This window comes from Mesoplodon densirostris, chromosome 17 (genome assembly GCF_025265405.1).
Source record: "Mesoplodon densirostris isolate mMesDen1 chromosome 17, mMesDen1 primary haplotype, whole genome shotgun sequence".
Classification (NCBI taxonomy): Eukaryota; Metazoa; Chordata; class Mammalia; order Artiodactyla; family Ziphiidae; genus Mesoplodon; species Mesoplodon densirostris.
In genome coordinates this window covers 73,777,798-73,788,430 of record NC_082677.1, presented here as the reverse complement: position 1 = coordinate 73,788,430, position 10,633 = coordinate 73,777,798, and the positions used below count along the sequence as shown (strand labels likewise).

The 10,633-nt window shown below is 41.7% G+C and overlaps 1 protein-coding gene across 2 annotated transcripts in view; it reads left to right on the top strand.

Moving 5' to 3' along the window:
* Nucleotides 1–4,350: 4,350 nt before the first annotated feature.
* Nucleotides 4,351–10,633, top strand: part of NALF1 (NALCN channel auxiliary factor 1) — a 587,545-nt gene continuing 581,262 nt past the window's right edge. For both annotated transcript variants that reach the window (XM_060080203.1, XM_060080204.1), the window contains exon 1: nucleotides 4,351–5,849. In XM_060080203.1, coding sequence (XP_059936186.1) covers nucleotides 4,950–5,849 — 900 coding nt within the window. In that variant the 5' untranslated portion in view covers nucleotides 4,351–4,949. The remainder of the gene's footprint in view (nucleotides 5,850–10,633) is intronic.

Sequence of the window (10,633 nt, the reverse complement as noted above, 5' to 3'; positions counted from 1 at the left end):
TAGATATGACTAATAATAAGATTAAAATAACAGAGCCTGACTTTGCTTCTTCCCCTTGTTTGAGAGTAATGAACCTTTAATTTTATATATTGTTCATTTCTTTTTTTCCACATTCCTAGTTCTCTTTTTGATTTAATCACACGCTCAGCGAAAAAGAGAGATGCTAATATTTTGAGACACCATTAGAATTCATGTGTCTCTAGTTAAAATTAACAATGCCGTACTGAGGGGAAAATTTATTATCTAGTACATGTGAGTACGTATGCTATCAGACTTCCTACTTCAGTGCTTAAAAGAAATCTGATTTAGTAAATGTCACAAAACAGGGGTTTTATAATATAAAATAAATGTTAGATACTGCAAAATGGAAATAGCGACTATATCTGGGTGTTGGGATTATTTAAGACTTTTTAAATTGTTTGCATTTTGTAATTTTCTACAACGTGCATATTGTATTTAATGTGCATATAATAACTGTAATTACATTTATGAACATATACACATATATTTAGTTCAGTTTATTATATACTATGTATAAAGTACAAACAGACAGTTGCCTGATTAATAAACAGTCTGGTTAATAAATAATATTTTTAACGGGATTATGGAGAAAAATTCTGACATTAATCAGATATACGTAACTGTCACTTATCCCCTTAACTTTCCATAGAGAAGAGAGTGAGAGGTTAAGGGAGTTTCAATATTTTCAATATTAGTCTTTTAAAAGTATTCTATAACAAGAGATGTATGAGGAGGTGGTAATTCTGGGTGACGATTGTAAGTTCCCTGTATATAAAGCAGAAGTTATAGGTTCATCTGTGATGCCAGAACTTCTCCCATGCAGATATGTATTAAGAAACCACCACTCTGAGATGTTTCTAGAGCAGTGGTTCTCAACGAGGGTGATTTTGCTCCCAGGGGACATTTGGCAGTGCTCGGAGACATTTGTAGTTGCCAAAACTGGGGAGAGGTGCGTGTGCTGCTGGTGTGCTGTGAGTAGAGGCCGGAGAGGCGGCTGAACCTGGTGCGAAGTATAGCTCCTCCCCACACCCGAGAAGCGTCTGACCCCATGTGTCAGTAGAGGCGATGCCAGGGAACACTGTCTGGAGTGGTCGTGAGTGCTTTGATTGCAATAGCTCTGTTGATCCTTGGCTTTAAAGTCCATCCCCTAGGTAAAGAGTCTGTCTGTCAGGAGCGAGAGCGATCAACAGAGAGCACAACTGCAGGCTACCGGACGTGAAATTTGAAGCTGAAAATGTGCATGGAGTGGTGCAGTTGGGGAAGAGAGTTAGTAAGAATTGCGATGTGCTGGACTTGGGACAAGAAATATGTGTTTTGAGGGGAAAAAAAAGAGCAAGTATGGTAATTCATTTCAGTAGAACATCTGCCACTTTTTCCTTGGAAGCGTAACTTCAGGTCACGGGGCAGGAGGAAGCAGGATTGGGTGGTGCACAGCTGGGGAGTGGGGGTCCAGTCAGGCACTTCAGCCTTGGAACCCTAACAGTCACTTTGCCCACCTCTCTCCCTTCGGGGTAGCAGAAGGGCTCTGGCGGATTTTGCTTTCTTACATTAAAAAGCCAGTCACCCTCAGATCATCTTTTGCTCTGAAACTCAGTCCAGTCTGCCTATGAACTTTCTGTGTGAGCTTCCCCACTCAAGGACACCATGTGGACTTCCTTAGCCAAAGATTTTCTGAGCTTTCTCTCTTGCATAGTAGAGATCAAGAAAAATATAAACCTGTCCAGGCAGCATCTTTAAATTAGGAAGAAACAGGGTGAAGAAAAATGAAGAGGTAGGTAAGAGAAAGAAGTATGAAATTAGATCCTGTAGCCCAGCTATTAAACAACTGCCTCTAGATAGAGATAAAAATAGATGGATAAGCAAAAAAATTCCTTAAATTTTTTAATTAAAAAATCCTCTCACCCTGTGTTTATAGAAAGAAAGGCCTTGATTATTATACTTCATCTATATTTTATCACAAAGGGCCAACAAGTTCAAAACAAAAGGGAGAATCATTGCAGGATTTAGAATATGATATGTTCAATTTCATGTTCTGCAAGGTCTTTTATCGAGAAGTAGAAATCAAGACTTCTGATATTATCTTCCACATGTATTGTATTTATTTATACAATAGAAAATGCCACACCGATATATTCACTTATGTCTACAAGCAGACTTTATGTGTACTTAAATCTGATTTGGTTTAAGAGGGTTGAAGTTTTAAATTTAAGAAACAAGTAGAGGACCAAACAAAATGCTTTCTAAAATTTACAGGGATTTTTCCAAGGATATCTTTATCCATATCACTGGTTGAGAGAATATTGTATTCAATGTCAAAATAATTTAAACTATCAAAAGAGAGAAGAATTGAAAAGACTATTTCCTCAGCTTATGCTGGCTTCCTATACAAAGTTCAGATAAAATGTTTTCATTTCATGTTTAATTTTCAACATGGAAATTTGCTTACTGAAAGGTGCTATAAGGTAAGGACAAACCTGCCATAGAAAGTATATCTTTTAGTTTCTAGATCTTTTATGTAGCTAAAATTCAACACATTAAAAGCCAAAGTACCAGAATGGTATACTTACACAGGTTGTCTTGTAAAACATTACATGACACAGATCAACAGGCTGTCAAATTGCACCAAGCTTTGACGGTCACTGCATATCGTTTTTAGAAACTTACAGTTTACATGGGTAAAATTTAGTATTCCGCAGAAAGGACTGGTTGGTTGAATCCGGCCCATTATCTTTTGCAACTCGCCTTTTAAAAAATATCTACTTCTCCCTCTTGCCAACACTTAAGGAATGTGAATACGGATGATCCATCCTTTTGGTTTCTCAACATAGCTGCTTAGAATGATGGCACCCTAACACTGCCCATGTGAATGTGCACCTTACAGAATAGTAGAGTCATTAGAAAGCAGGGAAGGGAGGTTGACACAGTGAGTGCCCGGTGGAACAAACCGCTGTCCTCTGAGACAGCCAGAGAGAGCTCAGGACAGTGCTGCGCCGCGGGTGCGCGCGCACGGGGAGGCGCACGGTCTCCTGCCCTCGCAGCGCTGGTGGGAGTGAGGGGCGAAGTGGGCAGGGTCTTCAGATAAAACGAGACTGCTCTTTGCCCCCAGCACTGATCCACGTGAGGCGGGGTTGAGAGAACCCATGGTTTTCCCAGCGCGACTGACGCTTTTCCTTCTCGGAACGCCGAGAGCCAACGCTAAGGGGCACCAGAGGCTCGGGTTGCCGCGGCTGCCACCCGGGCAGCCTGGTGGCCCGCTGCTGCGGAAGTCCTGGGCAACAGCAAAGCCCCGCTCGGTGGGGGCTGGGGCGCAGGCCTTCGGAGCGGGAGTCCCGGGAGCTTGGGGTGCTGCAGGCTGGAGGGGAAATCCTCCGAAGTCAGGGTGTCGAACTCGAAACTCTGCGCTGGGCAGTGAGCCTTGGTAGCCGAGGTCTTACTAGTTTTTCCTAAGACTCTGTGAGGCCACTTCTAATCTCCTTCTACTTTATGAAAAATATCGCTGTCCTATATACAGCTAAAGTTGTCGATGCGCACACATATCCCTTCCGTATACTAAAATCATTTAAGATGATTTGATGCACGGAAAGCTGTTGATCTCTAGTTGTCTAGGGATCCTGAGGCACATGCAGAGGGATCAGATGTCACCTCCTCCACCTCCGCCAGCCAATTCATGTTCACTCTCATGCCCCCAACCTTTCATTTGAAGTCGACTATTCTTTAGTTAAGGAGGTGACACCCAGACCCTCGCCCCGCTAGAAGCCTCTAACCACTCGCCGGCAACTCGGACTTTTTCCGGAGTCAGAGAGGGAGCGGGAGATGCTGAAGAAATTAGCAGGCGTCCTCAACCTTGCGGTCCGCATTCTGACTTTTCCCAGTGATAACAGTAAGAAGAAACCCAAAACGCGGGGAGGGGTGTGCGGAAGGGAAAGAGCGAGCGTCGGAGCGCAGCAGTGCAGACCCCCGACCCGCGCCGGACCCCGGCGTCCGCGCCCTCCTCCTCCGCCCCGGCCGAGCCCCGTGCCAATGCGCCAGGATGGAGACATCTCGGCGCGGGAGGAGATGACGCAAAACCCAGCGCTCCCCCCCAAAAAAGTGTTTCTCCAGGACGAAGATGGCGGCAACTTAGCCGGGGACTGAAGATGACTGTGGCTCTCCGGAGGCCCAGCCCCGGCGATTCGGCCCCGAGGTCCGGGGGAGGCGGCGTCAGCAGTCGGAGCCCGGCGGCGGCTGCGCCCGCGGGCAGACCTGCGGCGGCGGCGGCGGCGGCGGCGGCGGCGGCGGCAGTTGGAGCGCGGGGTGGGGGGTGGGGGGGAGGGAGAGCCCTGCCGGCGGCGGCGGCCCAAGCTCCGGACTCGCGGAGAGAGAGCGAGAAGTAGGAGCAGGAGGAGGAGGAGAGGAGGGAGCTGGGGAGGCGCTCTGGTCGCCGCCAGCGGGCAGCGGAGACGCGGCATGCCCCCGGCGGGCGAGAGAGGGCTGTCCTCGGCGGGGCCATGGGGACGCGCGCCCTGACAGTGCCTGGGTGAGAGGGGCAGCGCCAGCCACTCCGCCGCCTCCACCATCACCTCCTGCACTCCGCTCACCGCCGGCCGCCAGCCCCAGCCTCCGACTGTCTCTCTCTCTCCCCCCCCACCTCCCTCTCCGCCTCTCTCTCTGCATTATTGTTTCCCACTCTACAGAGGATGGGGTCGGCTGATGATTAGGTCGGAAGCAAGTCATATCTTCCTCCAAAGCCTGGTAATATTTATGTAGGCAAAACGAGAGAGAGAGAGAGAAGAGGGAGAGAGAGAGGGAGAGAGGGAGAGGGAGAGGGAGAGAGAAGAAACGGGAGGAGGGGATAAGGAAATTAAACCCTTTAAGTCAATGCATATCGTGGTGACACCGGCACAGGAGCCCTCACGGTGGAGTCGGCCAGGGCTGTGCGTTCCCAAAATATGACCAGGGGTGCTTGGATGTGTCGGCAGTATGACGACGGGTTAAAAATCTGGTTGGCGGCACCCCGGGAGAACGAGAAACCGTTCATCGATTCAGAGAGGGCTCAGAAATGGCGACTGTCTCTGGCATCTCTCTTGTTTTTCACAGTCCTGCTCTCTGATCACTTGTGGTTCTGCGCCGAGGCCAAGCTGACCCGGACCCGGGACAAGGAGCAGCAGCAGCAGCAGCGGCAGCAGCAGCAGCAGCGGCAGCGGCAGCAGCAGCAGCAGCGGCAGCGGCAGCAGGAGCCCTCCTGGCCCGCGCTCCTGGCGAGCATGGGGGAGTCCTCGCCCGCCGCCCAGGCACACAGACTCCTCGCCGCCTCCTCGTCCCCCACCCTGCCCCCCTCCCCGGGAGACGGCGGTGGCGGCAGGGGCAGCCGAGGCAGAAACAACCGGGGCAAGGCTCTTATTCTGGGCAACTCTGCCAAGCCCGTGTGGCGCCTGGAGACCTGTTACCCCCAGGGCGCCTCCTCGGGCCAGTGCTTCACGGTGGAGAGCGCGGACGCCGTGTGCGCCAGGAACTGGAGTCGGGGGGTGGCGGCCGGGGAGGAGGAGCAGCAGGTGAGGGGCACGCATCCAGCCCCGCTCTGGAACTTGTCGGATTTTTACCTTTCATTTTGTAATTCCTACACACTTTGGGAGTTGTTCTCGGGGTTGTCCAGTCCCAACACTTTGAACTGCAGTCTGGATGTGGTGCTCAAGGAGGGCGGCGAGATGACCACTTGCAGGCAGTGCGTCGAGGCTTACCAAGACTACGACCACCACGCTCAGGAGAAATACGAAGAGTTTGAAAGCGTGCTCCATAAATACTTACAGTCGGAGGAGTACTCGGTGAAATCGTGTCCTGAGGACTGTAAGGTAGGAACACTGGATTTTCCCCATCCTTGCGCTTTTATATCCGTGTGTGTTTGGCTGAGGCATCTTCTAGAGTGTTAAAATGTTTTCTGGACTCTGGTTTTTTTGTTACTTCACCGTTGTTTTTGTGGTTATAAGAGCTTGACTTGCTGCTTGATTTGGGACTATCCCGTGGATTGCTGGTGGACTGGTGCCTTCTTCTGGGATCCTGGGAAGGTCAGGAAGACCCTGGTCTTCTAAGATAATAAAGCCAGTGCTATGGAGTTGGTTCAAACTGTGTTGCCTTTTTTTTTTTTTTTTAATGGAATTTGAGTGAAGCTTGTTAGGAAGACAGTGATGGGATTGCATACTGATGACCGCAGCTAAAATCAGAATAGTCTGAGACAGGCATGTATGGTCTGGCTTATGGGCCTTACACATGAGCTCTCTGATTGTGACATCATTCAGCTGGTTGGGGACAAGAGAAAGTGTTTGTGGCTGTTCATGTAGGAAGAGCTAAAAAAGTGTTTTACTTGTTTTACAGGGGTAGTTCTGGCTGTTTGGAAAGTCTGTGGGCCTACCTAAGCGTATTTACTCACATACGTTTCCTGTTTTCTCTTAGAAACTTGTATAGTTGTTGATCGGAGACTCATTATGAGTAGAAAGTTTTAATTAAGTATCTGGTGATAACTGATCGATGTTAGATTTTTTTATCAGCCACCTTATGTAATTAGCTTGAATTTTCAGGATGCTCTCCAGCAGTACTAATTGGCAAATGCTTGATCTATGAATGAAAAATACTGAACTAATTAATAATGTATATTACCTTTAACCCCTTCCTATTAATATAATAATGGCTATAATCCTTGCTGATTCACAAAGAAGTGTATGCAATTTTCTTAAGAAATGGCTAATGCAACCATGGGCGGTTGTCCTAGTAGAAGTGTTGCTGTCCGTGGTGCTGAAATGAGATTTGCTCAGAGCTCTGTTGAAGATGAAGATACTGCAGTGACCTTTTAGTAGGGAAGAAATGATGACAGAATCTCAGTAAGCCTTAATGTTTTGTTCCAAAGGTAATTTCTTAAAGAGTGCAATAAAATAGTATTGCTTTTCAAAATAAATAACACACCACATTCTCTCTCTCTACCTTTCTCTTCATTACTTCCCCAGCCTCTCCAAAGGAACACAGCTAATGTCCCTTTTTGACCTCACTTGCTTTGTACTCAGAAAGCGTTATCAGGGGCAGTATGGATCAAACGATTCTGTGATGCTTTCACAAGAGAACTGGCCTAAGGGATACCTACTTAAAATGAACATAGCTCAAGGGCTGTATTTTAGTTTGGATTGACTAGTTGTGCTTTTGACAACTAAGCTAAACTAAAACTAAACTTGTTTTGCCAACATTCTTTAAGACCAGAAACATACCTTCTTTGTAAATAATAATGTTGCATTTACAACATTAATTTAGAATGCTACTTCATTAGATAAATGGATTTTTAAGGTTTTTTACATATTTTTCTTAACCATACCCCTGTAAGTCATGCCTGGGAATTAAACTTAATCTTAATGGTAGAAGTTAATAATGAATGACTAGTGTATTTATTGCAGTTATTTATTTTGACAAGATACGTTGCATCAGAATTGCAAGGAAACTGATGTGCCTGCTAATTCTACTACTAATAAAAAGCTTGCAAAGGTTTCAGTATATTTATGTTTAAAAGTGATCCCTTGTAGTAATTTGAATTTGCTTGCTTCCTTGACTGTAAACTCTCATAGAAATTTCTAGTAATTCCAATTTGTATAGTTTCAGTATTTAAATGATAGTCTACATTGTCAATATACTAGAGCATATTTTCAAATAAGTCTGGCAAATACGTTTTTGTTTAAATATTCAAGTTTTAAATATGTATAAATGTATATTTTCCTCTTGACCTGAAATCATCACCAACTTTATACTTATATCATCATAGCTATAAAGTACAGTGTAGGTCAAATTAATGTGTAATGCTATGAACTACTTCTGGATTGTGTTCTCATATAAAGTAGTAGTTGTGAGCTGTATACACAGAAGCACATTAGAAAAATCTGAACTCCTTTTTAGAAACATTTCTTCACACTGAAAAGTAAACACAGACATTTGAGTTTTTCATCTCCACAACACATGATTTATTACTTGTGATGCCTTATAGCTATTCCTTGGTTGTTTGTTTGTCAGCTGGAAACACTTGAAACATTTATTCCACGATAACTGTTCTCACACAGCTTCAGATTTTAGGTGCTGGGGGTTGGAGGGGGGCAGTGTTTGGTGATCTTGGTTGATAACTCACAAATCTGTTGATTAGCTCCTGAGCTTAATATACAGCTTCTTTATGATTCTGCAAAACCACAAACACATCCACATACCAAGTATATTACATGGCTTAGAGTGCTACTTGTAGTCTTTGAAGAATGTGTCTGAGTTTCTTTCTGAACATTTTTACTTATTTCAAGCATACTTATAATTATGAAATGATGACTATCTTCAGGAGCAATGTTCAAGATACAGTCTGTGCAAAATTTTCCACATTTTAAGGTTAACAGCAAAGTCTTAGGCTACATTAAAAGTAAATGCATTATATTTCTGGAATTGGTAATATATTCATGAAAAAATCCAATTTAATAGTTTATTAGTCTATTTATAAATTTATAGACAGGAGAATATATGCAATAATATTAGCTATACAAATTAGTAGAATCCATATTTTAGGAGCAATATATTAACTCTGGTATACCCATATATTACAGTGATTTCTGACTTTTAAAAGTTAGGTCATGTTATTACCCTCTAGTTTTATAATCTCCCCTGTTAAAAAAAATGCCACAGTCCATATACATATAAAATTAAAATGGATTAAATTTAATTTTTATTGAACTTGATTTAAAGGGCTTTTGGCCCATTATACTGAAAACAAAACAAAACAAAAAACACCTTAATATTGATCTAATCCAATCATATTGTCTTGGGCCCATAGTAGTTGCAGATCAAATATAGCTTGGATTTTCTTTAGCGAACCTTTGTTTGCAACATATAATAGGAATCATTTGCACCCAAGAATATTTTTTAATATTCATAGAAATAGCTGGTTTAATTTTTAAAGTAAATATACACTTTTATCGAGGAAATAACTTATAGTAAAATAAAGAACAAGAACTTCTGCATGTATCATTTAGACTATAGCATTCAAGCTGCTATATTACATAAATCAAGTAGCAAAAATTTGACAGTAATTCTTCTCTGGATTTTGTAGTGTTATTCAAAATAATGTTTTTGACATACAATAAGAATCTGAAAATCTTCAAATTGGCTGGAAATATTAAAAAATACACTATTCTAAACTACAGAATTACATATGTATATTATTAACATGCCTGAATTTTTACTTAAATAAAGATGTTTTCTTAAATATGCCATTCTTTACCTCCTAAGCATTCTTGAAATTACATATTACAAAACTGGGATATTTCGGGAATATAAACTTCTATGTTACAGGTAAACTTTTGTTAATGATAGTTTTATTGACTTACTATTCCTTAAGACAGATGGTCAGGGAAAGTGGGTGTGAGATTAGATTCTAACATAAATCACTGCATCATCTGTATTTTAGTTCTCTCAGAATAGATTCTAATCTTTATACTATCAAGAATTTATGCATTCTTACATTTTTATATTGTAATTTTATATTAAAGCAAATTATATTGCCTATTTTTATTTAACAGACAATGACCAAAAGAATACTCTGCCAGTTTTCTGCATATATAACAATCGTGATACTCAGGGCTTTCTGTATTGTTTGCAGAAATGACTCAGAAACATTAACCAGTTTGAGGACATAGAATTTGGGTTACATAATGTGCAAGTTAAAAAAAAGGCATTTTTAAGTCCTTATTTACTTTGATGTCATATACTATAGATTCTTAAAAATAGTTTTTATAAGGAAATAAAATATCTAACAATTCTTCCCACTTAAATATTGAATTTAAAATATTATTTTGCTCTTACTTGGTTAAGTGCTATTGTACATATTATGACACTGTCCAGAGTGTGGAATACGTCTGCAAATAGATCTCTTTTATATTATACCACTGTGTTATTTTTAAATCATATTTTTATAGATGAATTGCTTCTCTGTAAAATCAAACAGTCTAACCTTCAGATGATCACATTAACCATTAATAAGGCCATTTATAGTATCAAAGCCACTTTCATAACTGTTTTTATAACCCAGATTTTCATTTTCATGTTTTTGCTCTGTATATAACTACTGATTTATGATATGTGTTTTATTTTTATCTTAAATTTATTCTATTTTTATCAAATTTTATCTCAATATTATATGCTGTTGCTTTATAGACCAGAGAATGATTATTCTTTTTTAACTTTGGACTTGTAACTGGGTCAAATTAGTAGCTATATAGGGCATAACCACAAAGTTTTAATAATTGCTGTTATACCTTGGTTTTAATCACTTTAATTAGATGAGATTGGTGTCTGCATATGCAAGGTGAATTAAAATGTGAAGGAAAGGAAATCAAATAATTTTCTCAGTCTCATGCCCCCCCACAAATAAATTATAATCCATTAAGATATATTTTCATACTAGATTGAATATAAAAGAACAAATATACAGATAACTATTTGAAACACAGTACTATTTTGGTTTGAATTATCTGACCTATTGCTTTCATTTCAATTCCCAATTTCCTTTTTAATCTTAATCTTCTAAGTTGACCTCACATTGACTAGGCTCCAATCATGTTGTTGTATGCTT